General features: G+C 46.9%; 1 protein-coding gene across 3 annotated transcripts in view; it reads left to right on the forward strand.

Annotated features, from left to right (window-relative positions):
• The first annotated feature begins 15,499 nt into the window (after positions 1-15,499).
• Positions 15,500-19,959, forward strand: part of LOC135897865 (uncharacterized) — a 153,192-nt gene continuing 148,732 nt past the window's right edge. For all 3 annotated transcript variants that reach the window (XM_070532785.1, XM_065426558.1, XM_070532786.1), the window contains exon 1: positions 15,500-15,637. In XM_070532785.1, coding sequence (XP_070388886.1) covers positions 15,529-15,637 — 109 coding nt within the window. In that variant the 5' untranslated portion in view covers positions 15,500-15,528. The remainder of the gene's footprint in view (positions 15,638-19,959) is intronic.

A 19,959-nucleotide genomic window follows, 5' to 3' on the forward strand; every position in this document is an offset into this window, starting at 1 on the left:
CCTCGAGAACGTTCGTCCCCATGTGTGCGGGGAACCACGTGATATAATGAAAACCGGAGCAAGCCCTTTTCTCTAAAATGGAGGCCGCTTCTCGTGCGAGGTTACCCGACTCGAAAGCTCTGATTGCGTCTCTCGAGTCGGTGTAAATGTAGGTACGCTCTGGATCACACAAGGCCAGTGCAACCGCAATTTGCTCTGCTATACTCGCGGTGGCCGCTCTGACCGAGGCCGAGGACCGAAGAACTCCCCGCCCGTCTACAACCGACAGCGCGAACACTCTCTGTTCCCGTACTGCGCCGCATCGACAAAGACCGCGGAATCTCTGTCTTCCCTAACTTTCTTCAATATGGCTCGTGCACGGGCTTTACGTCTACCCTCGTTATGCTGCGGATGTACGTTCCGCGGGAAGGGCCTCACCAGGTATGTCGCCCGCGTTTCTCGTGTCAATGTTATACGCCGGTCCTCCATTATCCTAGGAGCCATGCCAACCTCGTCGAGAATTCGCCTGCCAGCTTGGGTCGACGATAGCCTAACCACCTGGGCAGTGACCTGTGCCTCTATGATCTCGTCTATGCTATTGTGCATTGCGAGTTGATCTAGCCTGTCGGAGCTCGTGGCAATAGGCAAGCCTAGCACTTTCTTGATGCTCTTGCGCATGAGTGTATTTAATTTGGTCTTTTCCGTTTTTGTCCACACTAGAGCTGACGCCACATAGTTAATATGGCTCATGAGGAACGCGTTGTACATCCGAAGGAGGTTGTCTTCACCTAACCCCTTCTTTCGGTTGGACACCCTAGAAATTAGCTGCAACATATTCTCTGTTTTAGCTGTAACGTGGGTAATTGTTCTGGCATTACAGCCCCTCGCGTCTATGAGCAGGCCTAGGATCTTAACTGAGTCGACTCTGGGAATTTTCTGCCCATTATTCGCGTATAATGCCACGGGTAGCTGGTTGAGGGGTGTCAGACCCCGAACCCCTTGCCTTGCGGGTCTGTAAAGCAACAGCTCCGATTTACTCGTAGACAGCTTGAGACCCGTGTCCGCGAGGTAAGCCTCCGTCTCGTCCAAGGCCGCTTGTAGAGCTTGCTCCATTTCAGCGAGGGAGCCCCCTGGGCACCAGATCGTGATGTCATCTGCGTAAAGTGCGTGACCTATGCCCTGGAGGCCGCCCAGCCTATCTGATAGACCCTTCATGACGATATTGAAGAGCAGTGGCGAGATGACTGATCCCTGAGGGGTACCCCGAGCTCCCAATTCGTACACGCTCGACCGAATCTGCCCCACCTGAATAGTAGCAGTTCTATTCATGAGAAAGGACCTGACGAAGGCCTGGAATTTGACTCCCAGGCCTATCCCGGCCGTGGCTTGCAGAATGTATCTATGAAACACTGTGTCGAACGCCTTAGTGAGATCCAGGGCGAGAATCCCTCTCACGTCCCGGGTGCCGCTATCAAAGATTTGCTTCCTTAGCATTAGCATAACCTCCTGCGTCGATAGGCCGGGCCGAAAACCAACCATATTATGTGGGAAGAGGTTTTGGCGCTCTATGTACCCGAAAACCTGGTTCAAGATCGCGTGCTCCGCTACCTTGCCTATGCACGAGGTTAGTGATATTGGCCTCATGTTGTCCAAATGAAGAGGTTTTCCTGGTTTAGGGATGAGTGTCACTATAGCCGACCTCCATCTGTCAGGCACCTGTCCTGTCTCCCATACCCTGTTGACCTCCTTAGTAAGTAGTTCCACTGCTTTATCGTCCAGGTTTCGTAATAGCCTGTTAGAAACTTTATCCGGACCCGGAGCCGATCTGCTGTTTAAATTGTAGATCACCGCCCTGACCTCTGATTCTGTGAAAGGCGCGTCCAGTTCCTCTACCGTCGCGCACTCGATCTGTGGATAATCCTCTTCCTGCGTCGGCCCTATAGGAAGGTATCTATCCGCGATCGCATTCAAAAGTGACTCTTCACTGCCGCCCTCCTGTTTGTGCCGGTGTATGACTTTACTAAGTGTTTGCCTTTGATTATCCTTTCTCTGCGCGTCACCCAGGAGGTGCTTGAGGAGGTTCCACTTCCCTCCTGAGCGCATGGCCCCATCTACTGCCGTGCAGACCTCGTCCCATTGTAGCCTATTGAGCTCCGCACAATCACTCTCAATCTCTCTATTAGGCTCCGCAACCTTTTTCCTCAGCCTACGATTTAACCTTTGTGTTTTCCACCTCATCAGAATTGACGATTTCGCCTCCAACAGATGCGCTAGGTGCGGATCCACTCTTGGGACCTCCGCTTCTGTTTGTACTACCTTAGTAGCCCTCTCGACGTCCTCTGTTAGCGATTCGATAGCCTCGTCAAACGAGGAAAATGTGCTCGTTCGCTCCTTCCTAAGTTTCCTGAATTCGTCCCAATCCGTGACCCGAAATACCCTGGCCGGTCGGGCTTCCACCGTCAATGTTACCGCTACTATGAAGTGGTCACTGCCCATGTTCTCCTGCTTATTGGCCCACGTTACGTTACCTACGTTCCTTACACAGGCCAAATCAGGCGTTGTGTCTCGCGCGACTGACGTGCCCAGCCTTGTGGGGAACCCTGGGTCCGTTATTACCGAAAACGCAAGATCATCCAGGATCCTTGCCAGGTTCTCTCCTTTTACAGTCCGTCTGACGTAGCCCCATGCATTATGAGGGGCGTTAAAGTCCCCAGCAACTATCAGAGGAGAGTGTTTGGCTATCGAAGTCGCCTTCCTAAGCAGGGAGTTAAACGTCTGTCTCTGGTCCGACGGCGGGCTATAGACATTAAGCACAAAGACGCTCTGCTTGAGACGCCCGTGCGGTATTACCTCCACGAAAAGGGCCTCCATCTTACCCCGTCCAGAGTGGATTGGATGTTCAATAAAGGCTAAATTTTTTTTAATCATCGTAGCTAGTCCTCTGCCTCCCTCGTTCCTGACCGACACAGTGTTGAAGCCAGAAAGTGTAGGGTCGTCACATAGTGTTTCCTGTAATAACAAAATCTGCGGTTTTTCCACCTCATTCGCCAATAGTTGCCGTAGCGGAGCCTTGCGCCTTTGAAAACTAGCGCAGTTCCACTGCCATATTACCAGCTCTTTGTGAACGGCCGCCATGATGCTACAACAACATACCTTGCTCCACAGCCGGAGCAACCTCGGAGTGATTCACTGCCTTGCTTTGCGTTCGGACCTTGGCTTTGGCCTTAATCGCCGCCTTTTTTTCTAGTACGGTCACTCTTTGGACCAAAAGCTTTACGCTTTCCTGATTTTCTCTACTTATCCTAAGTAGTTCCTCCAACATCTTTCTTTGCTGGACCTCTCCCTCAGACGTTTCCGAGTCGCTCTCGTCGTTAGGAAGGGGGGCCTTACGTTTTGCTTTAGTGAGCCCTACGCGGGGTATATGTTCGACTACCTGTGGCGTCTGGTCGCACGCCTCCATTTCAAAGGACTCTGGGTTTGCCTTGGCGGCTTCGAGTCGGCGTACCTCCTCTCTAAGCTCCTTAACTTCCTTAAGTAATGCGTCCACGTGCGACCTACTACCATGCTCTGGCGAAGCCGACCGCGTTACCTCCGTGGGTCTCTGTAGCTCCTTCTTCTTCTTCCCTTTGACACGATCCGCCCAGGTAGCCTCCTCCTGGATCCGCACGCTGGACACCGAGCGCCCTCTTGATCTGGAGCGCTGCCTGATTGCACCGCGCTTCCGCGCAGCTGGCGTGCGAGAGCGGCTTCTTTCGGTGCTGCGCTCCTGCACCGCTGGCGTGCGCGAGCGGCTCCTGCCATCCGCCGTGATGGCGTCGGTTCCCAGCTTCAGCTGCTCGGCGCGTCGACGCCGCTGCCGCCGTCTTCTTCTGACGATATATGGTACTTGAAATTTGTCCCTACACTCTTTGGCCGCTGTGGGGTGCGGGCCACCGCACAACGTGCATTGCGGATCACACTGGTGATCTTCCGCCGGCGATCGTTTGCCGCAGGTGCGACACCACTTGCTTCCAGGGTTGGGACACACGTCAGCCCGGTGTCCCAGTCCTCCGCAACCGTAGCAGACTTCCGTGTGGCGTCGGTAGAGTGTGCAGCGAAACATGCTCGCGCCGCATGCCACGTAGTTGGGCACCCTCATTCCCTCGAAAAGTACCACCACCGCTGTAGTGTTCTTGATCCGCCTGGCCTCCAAAGCACCCGGATTCCGATTATTTACAATTCTCGCTCTGAGTTGAGCCTCGCTGACTTCCACGTCGACTCCTCTTATGACTCCTCTACACGTATTCTCGGGTGGAGCCAGGTACGCCGCCACCCTAAACGTGCCTTCACCGAGCCTGATTTGCTGCACTCGAGCGTACGCGTCCGCGTTTTTCTCGTGAGGAGTACACACGACAAAAATGTTCTGAACTCCGTTGGGGCACATCGTGTCCTCTTCGATTGCGGCCGGAGCCAAGGATGCTGCCATGGCCAAGGCTTGCTCAAAGCGTATTTTACTGACCTTGTTGACATTCAGGCCGTCGCGTGGTCTGACAATAATGCGAAAAGTGTCCCTCGGCAGCCGAGGCAGCCTCGAAGCAGCGGTGACGCGTCGTATCGCGTCGCGTGGTCCGGCGGTGCGGCCGCCGTCCCTCCGTCTGCTACTTGTATTTGCACCGTCTTGACCCGAAGAATATTCTTCCCTGCGCCTGCCGGGCCGGCGGCCGTACGCCACCTTCCAACCCGCGTCGCATGCCTCTTCTGGAGTAATCTCTTTCCCTTCGACAACGTCCATCCTAGATTCAAAGTCCCACATGCGCGGGAGTAGGCCTAAGCCTACCCTCGCCGTGTTTCAAACACTCGCAGAACGGCAAAATGTCCTCCTACCGACGAAAATCCGGTATCGGCAGAGTCCTCTTGACGTGCCACGTCGATTAAAGCATAACTCGCCCGGTTTCGCAGGGAGACCCACTCGAAAACATTGATGAAAGCTGGAGCCGATGTCAAAGCGCCCGCACTAGTCGACTTCTTCTTCGCCGTTGGAGAAAAAAATTTTTGGAGCACGCCCACTTCACCTGTCTGTCACCAGACGTCACGAAAACTGCGATAGCTCCCCATCTGCTAAGATGTGTACACACTGATTGTGCATAATTTGACCGAACAAAACAAAAATAGTTATTATATGATTCGCCGCCTTATTTCCATTAGCCCTCGGCTATTGGTCAAAAGTTTTCGAGCTGCACCCACTTCACCTGCCTCTCACGCGACGTCACATAACCGCAAAAACTTACAGAGCCAAAGTGCCGCGTACGTGTTAAAGATGCATTAATACGCCGAACAAAACTGAATTTTCTTCTGAATAGCTGCAGGCTGCGCCGTTCCAAAAGGAATAGAAGATGGTGGCCGCCGATCACTCCGGCACTGGCGACTTGCCACTGCTGGACAGCAAGGTTTTATTTGTGTGTCATAAAACATTTTGTGTGGTCGTGTAACGTTTTCCAGAACATTCGGCACGTTTACGATCTCATTCCGCCAATTCTTCGTCATTCCTAAGCCTCCGTTGCATGCCGCTGCGATTGTCGACGAGCTACCGCGAGCTAAATAAGAGAAAGCGGACCAATCACAGACGCCGGCACCACCCTCTTCGTCCGGTGCAGTAGCTCGGCCCCATTGAATACCTTTCCACTTGAGCATGCTTCTCGCCTCTTGTGAGCCAATTAGCTAAGACAAGCCGCTCAGTGCAGGCAATGTTATTCGTTTTTCAAGCATATAAAAGTGACCTCCTATGAACGAGGGGAGCGTTTGATTGGTTTGTTCAGACAACCGTGCGGGTGACCGCCCGATGGTTGCGTCGGCAGTTACGCAAATTTGACGTCAGGAGATTGGAATAGAAACATATTGGAATAGTTTTACGTTATATGGCCCCATGTTTCCAAAATAGCAGTGACGTTATTAAATCAGATGACGTGCCCCGAACCCCTTCTATAGGACACAAGGCGCGTTTCTGAGTTGAAATTAGTTTAAGGTAAGTACTGGACATGATAGCTCCGCAAACAAGAATTTATTATGGTAACCTTGAGTACAGAAGTGCGTAATACATGGATATCTTTAATCAGGGTGGGGGGGGGGGCAAAAAATGTGACATTTGATATAGACAACCGACTCTTTACTTAGGTTACACAGTAATTTTCTTGATGTAAAAATTCTAGGAAAGATACTTATTAAACCAAACACCAAGAAATCTCTGGTTTGAAACTCCTTTTAATTCAGTTTGCTTGCAGACAACTTTCGGAGTGATACTTTTTCTCTTCACCAAATTAAGGCTTAGCCTGTTTGTCCGTAACCAATTATGTAGCTCCATGAAATGCGCATTTACCATAGCCTCTATCGGGGACTCGGAGGAGAATGAAAAAAATATTCGTGTCGTCAGCCCAGTTGACCCGACTAGGCGATTCGGGTATGTTAGCGACATCATTTACGTATGTTAAAAATAATAGAGTTCCTAATGTGGATCTTTGGCAAAAACTATGATGAATTACTAATTTATTTAAGGGTATGCCATTAGCCTGAACATATTCTTTCTGTTATTTAAATTGCTTTTAAGTAAGTCAGCTGCGATACCACGTATGCCACACACGTTAAGGTTGCGTAGCAGGATTGTTTTTTCTTTTACAATTTTGTCTTTTACAAGCACCAGTGCTGGTTCAGATTGTTTTTAAGGAATTCTCACTGTGAGGAATTATTAACATTGTACTTACAGAAAAAATTTTCGAGCCCAGCATTAGTGACTCCTCCAAATACTTTTCACAATTACGGCTAGGACAGAAATGGGTCTATAGCTTGAATGTCATTATTTCCCCCACTTTTATAACCTGTACATAGACCCGCTATGTTCATTTGATCTGGGTACACTCTGTTTTCTAACATAAATTTTGCGATTTAACACAAGACGTCACATGTAAAAAGATATGCGTGCTTCAAAGGTACCGCCAGTATACTGTCCTGCGCGGCTGAAGCGTGATATTTTACCTTACGAGTTAAAGTAGCTATTTAATGATTGGCGGAAGCGCAACCGAATTTAGTATAGGGGTGATTAAATTGCAAAGTGTATCCTGCACTGATGTGGTAAATGACGTAGATATAGAATCTGCCGCACTAGGACGACAACGAGGTGTTTTTGATACAGCACTGTTCTTTCTAGCTCCGATTTATTTCTGGGAGAATCTACGTGGATCCGCTGGTCCTCCCTCCCTGCCCGGTCGTGATGGAAGTGCATGACCTCGCACGTCTGCCGGCGACGGTGGCGTCAGCGGCAGGCGCCTCCAGGAAGCGGATTGGTCACCAGAGTGACAGCGACGGCGAGGACATCCGTGCCTACTCTCTCAGCAGTGAGGATACTTCCGATGGCGACTTCCAGCTTGTGCAGAGCCGCAGAGCAAAAAAAAAAAGAATTCCAGGACGTGCTTATCGTCAAGCACGCAGAAAGTAACACACGCAGAAGACGGACGCCAATACCATCATATTTGTGCTCCTGCATCCCACCGTCCACATGAAGCTACTTAACAGGTAATCTGTGTCGATGCCTGTTGTCCCTGGTGCCAAATGAAATATCAGACATTCGAGTTAACACCCGAAAAAATCTACTGGCGGTTCATGCCCAAAATGCGGCTGCAATGACCACTCTACGCAGCGTAACGGGCCTGGATAACATTCAGGTGCGCTCTTACATCCCTCTGAGACCACACATAGTTACCGGCGTTATCGACAACGTAGACGTGGCCATTCTTAATAACGACTTCCCGATTCTTATCAAGCCAGCCAATGATGAGGTCATTGTTAATGTTAAGCGGCTAGGCACTTCATGCTGCGTGAAGATTTCATTCAAGGGTAAATATATACCCTCGCATGTTAAGGTGCGACGCGGCAGACATGCAGTGCGGCCTTTCATTTCGAAACTTCTTCAGTGCCGCAAATGCATGAAATTGGGACACGTGAGCAGCATCTGAGAAAATCAGGCAGCATGCCCCCGCTGCGCCGAGCGCCACACTGCAGATTAACGTGGCGCCACTGTAATGAAGTGTTCAAACTGTGGAGGGTCACATGAAGCTTCCTCGAAGAAATGCCCACATATTAAGAAAGAACTGGTCATCTTGAAAGAGGTTGCAAGAGGTCATTCATCTCATCGCGAAGCCACTGATAAAATCAGGAAGCGACGTTTCCGTCACCGGCGCTCCTCAAGGAAGGCTGCTGCCTCTGCGAAGCCCGCGCCGCTTCGTACAACATATTCTACCGCCCAGGCCAGATACTGTGGAAAGGACCGCAAAGAACACAGCCACTGAGAACACCACATCTGCAGAATCTTGGCCGGCTCTACCGAAACGACAGCATTCCCCAACAGAATCACAGCAAGCTTTTGTTGGACAACCCCCTACGTGTACTATCGGTGATTTGTGCGACAAGACCGGCAGGTGGCTGATATGCTGAAATCGCTAATTAATACAATGCGCATCATACTCAACAAGCTGCAAACACCAGCAGCTCGAAGGGCTCTGCAAATACTGCAGGCACTACCTTCTATCCAATGCTTGATAGCATCATTTAGGCATCAGGGCTTGATGAATAGTCCCCTTCCGCACTGAAGTTAACAGTGCGCCGATCTTTCAGTGGAATGCCAGGGGTCTCAGGACCCGCATAACAGACTTGCGCCAATTCATTTTTACAAATTTCTTCCCCATACTGGTCATTTACGAACCAAATACAGCAACTCCGCTCCGTCTGTCCGGTTACGAATCTTTCGTCTCGTCCACATGTGGTGCGAGCACGAAAGTAATCGACATCCGCTAGACTATACATATGTCGATAACGCGGTAGAGCCTCATGACGACAACCAATATGTCTGCTTGAATGGGGAAAAAAAGGATGTGTCATTTGCACCAAATGGAGCCTCCATATCCCCAGCGGGTCACTTTGACGGTGAACGACTTATGAAGATATCCCTATTGAACAATGGCTCCTCTGTCATCACAGGTGACTCGCATCAGCAGCTATGTGGAAGCACTAAAATTGACTCCAAAGGCCGGAGTCCTGCCTCCTTTGCTGCCGACCATGATTTGTGCTCTGTGAAGGACGACAGCTCCTCATGTATGCGAGGCATGACCTATTGTAGTTGATTGGACTTAACACTGGTGTCACGGCGCTTTGCCTGAAGCGTCCAATGGTTTACGGACATAGAAACACACGGAAGCGACCATATTCCAACATACATAAAGAATAAAGGAGCTGAGCAACGCTCCTTTACTGTCTTGTGTACAGTTGATTGGCCAAAGTTTAAGAAGGATATGAATGACGCATGTCGGGAAGGCCTTTCACAGACTATCGAAGATGCAGTCGCAGAGGTACTGAAAACATCCACCTGCTCGCTTACAAGGTCAGCAATGCGAACAGACTGGGGCATGAAATTGAAAAGACTGCGTGCAGCACGCCGATCGTCGGAGAAGAGGTATCGGCGCACGAAGTCCGTCTTAGATCTTAGGGTTTCACGAAGCATACAAAAGAAAGTTCAGCGCTGCATGAATCACTTGGAAGACAAGTGATGGAAAGCTTTCTTTCTGGCAGTCACTTGACCCAAAAAAATCGTTCTCGCCCACATGGAGAACGGGCAGGGGTCTTCGCTTATCTCCGCAACAAAGGAATCCCTTTGCTGCTCTGGCCCGCTTGGAACTTCGCTCTAAAATTCAAGTGGCCGAAGAGTTCTGTGCAGGGCTTGCTGGGTCCTTAGCCGTCATTACTCATGCAGCACTGAATAACATCCCTGAGGCAAGTGTACCAGAAATGAACGCGCTATTTTCACTCGAAGAGCTCAATGCTGCGTTCGCGACCTGCAGGCGTTCTTCGTCACCAGGGCCTGATGGCATCACGTATGCGGCGCTATGCCACCTAGGACATGACGCACGTGATGAGCTGCTCAACTACTGCAATGAGTCTTGGCAGAACGGCGCCGTTCTCAAACAATGGAAATCGAGCCGCTTGATCCCCATTCGGAAACCTGTAAGGTTTCTGCTTGAGCTCTCATCATATCGTCCGATTGCACTTTCGAGCTGTGTCAGCAAAGTGATGTAAATAATGATTCATGCTGGCTTGGAATGGTACCCAGAACGATTCAACATCTATCCGGATGCCAAGCCGGGCAGTCGTCGAGGTCGCTCGTCCATCGTAACATCATTGACATCGTAAGCTGGCTCCAAAATAAAAAAAGAATGAAGCACTTATCCGTGGCACTTCTACATAAAAAAGGAGCACACGACAACGTGTGCTCCTTAAGCAACTTACATTCCCATTACTGCACCAGACGTATCACGAGCACATGCATATATATACCGATGGTTCGACCTCGCCTACTACCTCAACTGCCGCATTCGTCGTTTCAGCGAAGCAGGTTACGGTTAGATTCAAATTTTAACACATGACTACATCCACGTCGGCATTACTTGCAGTTCTCCATGGCGCTATGACGTACGTCATCGAAGAGCCAATAGAGAAATGGGTCATATTTTGTGATTCTAAGGCAGCTATTCACAGCATGAACTCTGCATTACATCACAGAACTTACGATCAGATGATGTCTGACATCAGGGAAGTGCACCACCATGCTCTGGAAAGTGGGCCCAACATCATATTTCAATGGATTCCTGCTCACTGTGGCATCATCGGCAACAACCTAGCTGAAAAGGCTGCCTGGTCTGCCCCCGAAGATACCCAGACGCGTCCAACACCTTTCGCGAGGTTGGACGCTGCCAGGGAACTTCGACTACTTCCCCGCAAAAAAGTCACAAGATGTCTGGATCTGAAGTGCCTGCAATAGCTGATTACATAAAATGGACCCCATGCTACGGCTACAATGGCCATCTAGCGTTTCGCGCTGCGAAACAGCCCTTGTCTGCCGTATGTGGCTGGGAGTGGCTTTCACGAACGCATCCTCCTATCGCTTAGGAGCGGCCGAGAGCCCTATGTTCGAATCCTGTGGGTGCGAGCAAACCATCGAGTACGTATTGTGTACCTGTCCTCGCAACGATGTACAACGCCTGTCTCTGCGGGCGACCTTACACCGACTGGATTCAAGACCGTTCACCGAGTCAAAGATACTCGGACCGTGGTCACACCCGTCATTGGAACGAAAAGCGATTAGCGCACTTGTGCAATACTTGAGGTGCACCTGTTTAGGAGACCATTTATAGTGTCCCTGTGTATAGTGTCCCTCCCACATGCACTCCGTGCTTACTCTTTCCCTTTTTCCCTCTTTCTGTTCCCCTTTGCTCCAGCCGAGTATAGGGTAACAAATGAGGTGCTCTTCTGGTTGATCTCCCTGCCTTTGCTCTACTTGCTTTTTTCTCTCTCTCTGCTACACTAATCAAAAAACAATTGAAAGTGGTAGCGAAATCAGAGGCTGGGAGTTCACCATTGTCTGCCATAATAGTAAGAGGAATAGTAAGAGGCGAGTCTGAGTCGCATTCAACAATTAAAAAGGTAAGTTCGCGCCAAACCTTTTTACTGTCAGACTGTGCTTTTGTGAATCGATCAATGTAGTAGGCAGATATCACTATTCTTATATCAGGGTTGAGTTTACTTCTGTATTTTTAAAAATCAGTGAGGATAACAACATCACGCTAAGCTTGTGACATAAACTTGTGACATAAGTGGTTTTTCTTCCGAATTGTTTTGCGTAGCACTATTGTTATCCTTGGGTTTTTAAGCTTTTTGCAAGATTTCATTTCTTTTAGTCGAAAGGTATTATTGTAGCACTAAAGAACCTGTTTAATAAAGAGAGAATATGCTTTGTTTGCCTGAGTTGTATTGCACACAGCATCCCAATCTGTGCTTTCACTTAATCTTTTGAACGTACACATCGTGTTAGCATTATTTACTTTGTATAATTGTGTGACATTCACTTATATGTCTGGTATGATAGGCAGGAAGCAAGAAATAGGGGAATGATCGCTGATGTCATAGGGGAGGACACAAGAGAGAAGGTTATCAGATACCAGGTTTGTAGTACTTACATCTAACATGCCACTTGTTTCAATTGTTACCCTTGCAGGTAAACTTATACAATTCCAGGAGGTAAATAACGCAACAGTTTTATGGAATTGAGTGGCAAATAAATTGTTCGACAATAACTTAATATTGATGTCGTCCATAACAATGTGTGCCTGTTCGATAGAAGTCAAATACACTAGTAAATATTCTTGGCAGTCGAAGAAGTGCCGTTTGTTACCGGTGAGATATCTGTATATTTCAACGACCATTACATTTTTAGTAGATATGGTAACGCACTCCACATTTCAGTGTATTACGCAACATTCATTTATGGCAGAATGCTTGTACATTTTATTTACATGCACCGCAATACCACCACATCTGCAGTGACCACCTATTAATCCTTTAGAATTGTCAAAGTGGGGATGACCCTCATGTGATCTTGGCAATTTTTCTGTACACAACAAAAAATCTCATTTATTATTTATGGAAACAAAAAACAAGTTCTGGTGGTGACCATTGTATATGATACATCCAGAAATAAAGTGAATAACAGGCAGATGTTTTTCTCCAGAGGTGAACATTGTTCTGAAGCCTTTCAGATTATAGGCAGCGCAAGTTTTTTTGGCAGTTGATATCGATGCTGCAGTCCATCAAGGAAACGTACGTTACGTAGTCATTTTATTTCAAAATCTCTACGATTAATGTTCCTCAGAGCGTCAGTCAATTCACTTTGACTTGCGAAAACATTGCCCCCAGTGGTGTAAACCTACTTACGGGTGAATAATTTCTTGCGTGCAATGGCACCAGCTAAAAACTGCTTATTACACTGAGAACGACGATCACTGTCGTAGACAGCCCTACCATCCGAGGAACCGAACACGCTGTTATTAAGCTTCTGTCTCTTTGCCTTAGAAATGAACGTGTTCCTCTTTTCTTGACGAACGAAACAAACTATAATTTGCGTCTCATCCGAGTTCCGAGTTGGAATGCTGTGGCATGTGTCGACGACTAAGTCATTGACTGGTCGCCAAGGACTCAGCGATTTTTTTTATAGGCATTTGACTGTACACCCTTTATTTGCAATTTGTTGAGCATCGTGTACTGCTGTAGCGATTCAACTTGTCTCAACCACTTGTTCTCGTTTCTGAAGCCCTCATTACACTTAGCAAGTTCACTGACCTTCCTTTTTTATGCTTTAACGTTAATGCCATTTGTATGCACTGAGAGTTTTTTATGCCCTATAGGCTTATATACAAACAATTTGTTTTCGTAAATTTTATTTTCTTTTTCGTGGTTGTGTTTGTTTCTTTTAGTTACCTTGATCTTCTTTATTATATCTCTCCATTGTTATTATTGACTGAGGGTCCCGTTGCAGTCCTTGACTTTGCAAATCTCATCTGTATGTTGTCTCTTACCAATTTATTATATATAAAGAATAATAAACTAAAACTAAAGCCGAAACTGAAACCTTCGAGGTGCTCCACTTCATCTCATCGTGTCTGTAAACTTCGGCTCTCTTTCACATAATGGAGTTATAATCTCATTTCATGTTTAAATTCGTCAAAAGCTTTTTCGAAGTCCTTAGACATACTCAAAAAAGGAGCCAACTAAAATTTAACAATAACATATGGGAACCTTAAGACATGTTGCAGCAGGACGCATTGCGGAAAAATGAGAAAAAGTTGCGCCTAGCGTGTTCTTACGTGCACAAACGGATTCCTTTAGTAGATGATCATGCAGCCTGGGCCCTCCTGCTATCTGAGGAGACAGATGATGGAGCGTGCGCTGTTAGGGACCCCAGGTGAGAACAGGCCCATGCTAATTGTTCGATCGATGCTTGTGACTCTGATCAATCGGCATGCGCTGAATTTAGGGGCTTCTTGTCACGCTCTGCTCCGCTGGCTTCGTGACAGCACAGTTGCAGCCCAAGATGCACTTGCTTTTTTGGAACAGCTGCAGCCCGAGATATGGCTTTTTTACTTGTCCCTGCAAAAGCAGACACATCTAATAGATTATCGTTCGGCCTGCGCACAACTGCTAACTGAGAGGACAGATTGTGCGTCTGCTTTTAATGACCCCGGGCGATAGCAGATTATATAGTATTTTATATAATAATCACTGCTAAAACAGCTAATGGGAGCACCGAACACTACTAATGTGATGGTTGTATGAGGCTCCTCATTTGTGGGCGCTGCCTAGGGCGCCATTATGGGGGGAGGGCCGCAGTGGAGCCGGCTCCCAGAAAAAATTGAAAAAGCCGCAATATTCCAAGGTTTTCGAGATTGCGGAGCGTACAGACAGATGCACAGCGGAATCTCAGCGCAAAAATCTACCGGCCTGTGGGCTGACATTCATTGGAAGGTTGGCCCAGGCCGTTGGACAATCGAAAAGCCTCCGCCGGCCGGATCTTACCCGTGTGCCATAGTTTAGAAACACCGGCGTTAACCAAGGACCCCCCCATTGATCCAAGGTAGGATCTACCGACTGACCGACCGACTTCATCATCATCATCATCATCATCATAATCATCATAGACCAACGTCATCTCCAGGGTCTACGATCGACCGACCGATCGCGTAATGTGCTTGAAGTACCATAAGAATTCTAACTGCATAAAAGCTGCAGGAAATACCGGCCTCACCACATTATTAAAGTCTGCATTACGGAAAAGCTACAAAATTAAGGACTGCTGTTTGACTAGCTTTACAAAAATGTTGAATAAATGATTGCCCAGAATAACATAAGACATTGTATGTGGAAATGCTGCTGAAGGACTTGTGCGACGTGGACAAGTGTAAAAGGCAAATATCAAAAGTTATAGCGTGAAATATGAAACTGATACAAGGCTTGCCTTCGAAAATCAAGAAATAATAATGTACCAGCAAAAGACACAGGGCGTCACGTAGGCTTCTGCCGTGAAACCAAAAATAAGCTTGCATTCTCACTTCTGATAATTTGACATGCTTTGTTTAGCTGACAAAGATTATTAACGAGACTAATATTTTGGTGTCGCGAATTTTGTGGATAGTTTTACATATGCAACAATACCGAGTTGTTTTTCGTATAGGCACCGCTAATGAGTCTTATAAGATTCGTATTCGAAACTTTCAAAATTTGCACGTGCCAAGTTTGTGCATAGGGTTAGGCGCTAGCTGAAATAGTGGAGGGAGTGTTGTATCAGGACCAGCGTATCTTCTTCCAGGGTCTCCCCGTTTGTTTCTCTTCTTGCATTGAGCCGAGGGCAGCTGAAGTTGAACGGGTTTCCTACCCGCCTTGCGTTTGTTTGCGTAGCCATAAAAATATTCACAGCAAGATCATTTTTCTCCTCGACAGTTTAACTGCGCCTGTCCGTCCCATTTATAAATATAATATTTCTCGTGTTTGCACAGCTTCTGTGGCGTCTTTCAGAACGTAGTGTCCCTGACATTAAATATGACATTATCGTGAAATATATGAAGGGCTTCGGGGTAAAAAAGGAGAAGTATGCGCAGTCTTCACGGTGCGCATTCAGAAGTTTCATTGGGTAGTTTTCCGTGAATGGGGCGAAGAAGCACCAACTACGCCATGGTGCTGTGGTTGGCATTGTCAGTCGCTGTGGGCCTCGGAGTACCATACTCGCATGCCTGCAAGATTGATCCTAAAGATGGTGAGCAACTGGTTTCCATATTGGTACAGCCTTTTCAAAAAAATGTTGCTTTCCTGCAATGAACGCAAGTACGTTAAGTGCACATAACCTGTGGTGCACTGAGGCTCATTGTAATGCATCCTGTACAGCACTTACTACTCAAAGCAGCCCATGCGGGGCGCTGCTAAAGTAGCACATATTTTTACTCCATCGCTAGACAGTAGATGATTCAGCCTGTTTCTTTAAAAAAAACTTGGAGCAGCGCATGTTTATGACTCTGTCGAACAATGTACGTTAGTACGAATGAAAAGCTACAAATGTTGCATTCTCAAAGTGAGCACCATTGTTACATAGTATTTCCCTCAACTTAGTAAACTTACTACTCGGAACAACGAGATGCCCTCAAATAATACTACAGGCGCTGTAACACGCAACTAACATTTTGAAATGACCAAGCAATATGGCCCTTTGTTTAACGACACGATTGTTTTACTGCTATGTAATTATGTACATTGTGCAAAAGCTTTGGGGGACTGAGGCTTACTCAAATGCATTCTATATTGCTCCTACCACTGCCATAAGCCCATACATAAAGTTCCTCAAGACCAACGCCTTTTTCTTGCACCGCGAGACATCAAATGAATCAGCATACATCTTTAAAAAACCAGGGCCAATGTTCACAAAGCGTTCTTACGCTTAAAGCGTTCGTGCCAACCAATAGTGATGCAGGCAATATTAACGAAGGCGATCACCCAATGAAAAACAGCACTTAGGAAAAAAGCGTTTTGGAATACAAACAGCACAAACTGCTACGATAGGAATTGCAAATTGCGAATGTCATTCTGAAATAAGTGCGGTTCCTTGGTAACCATCAGTTTACTAAAAAGAACTACCTGAAATAACGACATGGATAAATATAACAGTACGAGGCCATGAAGTCGGAAACAATATTTTTAATGGACCCAGTAACATGCAGGTTGCGTAAAGGGACTGAGAGAAAAGCATGAAATGCAGCGTTACTATCGACCGGTGGCAGATGCGATGCCGCCTTTGCATTCGACTCATGCAGGTAACTTTACAGCGAAATCGCCAGTGCTGTGCTCGAAAATATTTCATAATATTTCCTAATGCTTTTATAGTTTCGTGGATGTGGCACATTATAAACCAAATTTATATTTAGCAGTAATGAGGAGGGGCAGGACAACGTGGCAAAATTTTATATGTGGGTTTCTGCAAGGGCTGCTTTTCCCTCCTTTTATGCTTATTTAGAGGCACAATGAAACGCTTGCAAAGGTTTATCGCTGCTCAGCGAAACCCAAAAGTTGTATAATTTCTTTATTTGATCAAACTTGTGGTGATGTTCTGAAGTGGTTAATGTGCGCAGGAAGTTTGAACTTTGTAGCTTATTTCTAAGCTTTAAACATAATACTGAATTTTGGTTTTTGTCCATAGCAAAGTGTGATACCCCCACGCCCATAATACATATACCCGGATACCCAGATGAACTAAACCAGACACCTAGTTTCTGGACAAATTCTACCCCTATACCCTGGGCACCGTCTTGCTTGATCACGTAGTGAAACTTCCGTTCCTTTTCTTTGCTTGCCTACTCCACCTTTGTTTACGGTGGCTTGCGCTGCACTGCGGCAGCTGGTGCAGCGCAGCAAGCGGTCGTTTCAGCGGCTGACGTCGACAGTGAGTAACTGAATGGCGCCAATATTACGTCCGAGCTTCAGAGAGCAAGTAAATATCGTATATCCATTATCTGAAGCTCACTTGTGCTTGTCGAAATGATGTGAGCTGAGCCATACGGCTGGCGTACAAGAAGGCAGAGCTAGAAACAGTTACGCAAGATGTATTGGTGCACTTTTTTACGCTAATGAATTAAGTAGCAGGATCACAACGAATTCCTTCTTGCTTTTTTGTACGAAACATCTGGCTCAAAGGCTGTCTTGCTTTTTTCTCAATACCATTGCTCTGGTGTGATGCCATTATACTTATTATTCCCTAGCAAATTGCTTGCATGTGCGCCCAGTCACGCTAGATTTGCTTGCTCCACTCTTCGGGCTTCTAACATAGGCATCTTGAATTTCTTTCAGTAGCTTGCAGGAAAGGCGTAATTTCTGTCTTACTTTTTGCACTGCCCCTATGGAAGACGGCTCAGTTTATCTGAACCACTCTTTATTTGCATACTCTCTAATGAATCAAATAAGTTCTAACGCATGAAAGTGAGTTGGAGTGAACGGGAACTAGCGGGCTGGGAATCACTGCACAGCCTAAAATAGTATTTAACATGGCGAACAAGAATTCAGTAAATTCGGCGTGCCATTTGGCCATATAGGTTTGGCTGAAGTTCCGAATATGCTTAAAAACGAGAACAAAATGGTTCTAGCAGCATACGAAGCTACACAACACGAGGTACAAGAAGGAACACAGAGATTACCAAAAGACGGACTAAGACCTGAATTTTTATTTGTTGACCGCATGAAAAACATTCCAATTGAAAAGAATAAACCGGCCGTACACATGAGTCCCAGTACAATGAAAAAAAAAAGAACAAAGGAAACTTGTGATTGTCTTGTTGTGAACAAAAATTCACTAGTGCACTAGTTGGTTCAACACATGCTTTGTCTGCGGTTTATCTATGGGTAAAGGATGCGGTGCATCAGTAAACTTTGTTCTATTAGGCGCCACGTCTCAGTGCTTCATCGCGTTTTGCCCAGTACGGAAGCGCTGTTTCCATGCGCTCGTGTTCTCTGGAGCCATTGGTGATACAATGAATCAACTAGCCCGAAAATGTGTCTTGAAAAGTGTTTGAGTTAGGCGGTGGACCGACATTTTACGTAGGCGTTATGGTGAGAAAAATAATGCTGGCTCTCCCATAACCAAGGCCAGATCTAAGCCTGAAATGGCTACCGGCAAAGCAGATTGGTTGGATTCACTACCATCTGACAACCATCCGTGGTGGAGTGGGCATTGCCTGCCTGGCCGCACAGCGTGGCTCCATCTCTCTTTGAAAAGTGAGCAGACAACCTTGTCTGAGCGCCAAAAGGTGACGATAAAGTTTTGGTGCACTGTATCTAAATAAAATTTGTGTTTATTTAATGTTTACAGCATGAATGATGTTCAGAGAAAACATTAGGAAGAACTCGAAAGCAATACTTTTGTAATTTTTTGGGGCAGAAACTAGCGTAGTTATGGTGGTGCTGCGCTAAGGGTTGGTTATCAGAGACCGCATTTTGTTGTTTTCACGGGTTTGCAGGATTATCTCGTTTTGTTCTCACAACAATGCCCGGATGTTCATGGCTCAAGGTAACTTGAAGGTCACCGAAAACGGGAGTAAAAGCACGTCATGGTTAAAAGCACGAATCAAGAACACACCACATGACAGAAGGTAGAGTCAAGCACAGTTGGCGAATCGTTCTCTATGAGTACTCAGGCACGCAGAATATTTTCCAGCGTTAAAAAAAACCACAATAAGCTGAGAAATTTAGTAAAAAGATTGATGTGAAGATGCCACAGCTGTGAATGCAGCCAAATGCCCAAATTTGCAATATATTTATCAAATCGTCATTACGTATTGATATCTACCAGGGTTTTGCGTCATTAAGCGTACTTGATCAACATGCCAGATCTCAATTAAATGTCGTGCGCGGAACGAAAAAAAATATTTGCATTGACACATGTACTTGTTTAACTTCATCGGGTGACGTACCGCGTTTCACCGCTTGAAAAATGTTATGGCGCAGCGCAGGACGCGCTTGGATATATCGGAAGTTTGTTCAAAGTTAGCGATGGCTCTATCCGCTGTCTGTTGTCACCGAACCTTCTGTAATCTGATTTCATCGCCCTTCGCGAATGGTGTAGAACTTTCTGGAACACACTCTACAACCTTGGATGAGTGATGAATAAAAGCTGATGCGCTTGACCCGCTATCAGAATTTCGACGATCGCCGACTGTGTTCGTCGCTTTCGATGAGGTTTTAGTTTAGCCTGCGTTTCTGGGCACAGGTTCGCCTACTAACATTAGTTTCGCCATTGACAGTTTTGTTGCTGTGTCCGCAACCATCACTACCACGTGGCATCTGGTGGAGGTGCTAGTGCGTTCATGCACCGAATGCCCCCACAAATTCGCGATCCAAGCCCGAAACCTGAAGACAGGACCAGCGTTGCCAAGGACCATTGAGCAAGCCGCAGGGAACAAGACTTGCGACCAGAATACGCACCCTTTTCTGAGAAGACCAGAGGGATCAAGCTCAAGTCAGAAACCTCAAAGGCTGCCCCAGAGTCCCCCATTCTGCCACATCTACCCCGAGGACCATAGTTCCCGAACCAGACTTCGA

The sequence above is a fragment of the Dermacentor albipictus genome, chromosome 2 (assembly GCF_038994185.2).
Source record: "Dermacentor albipictus isolate Rhodes 1998 colony chromosome 2, USDA_Dalb.pri_finalv2, whole genome shotgun sequence".
Lineage (NCBI taxonomy): Eukaryota > Metazoa > Arthropoda > Arachnida > Ixodida > Ixodidae > Dermacentor > Dermacentor albipictus.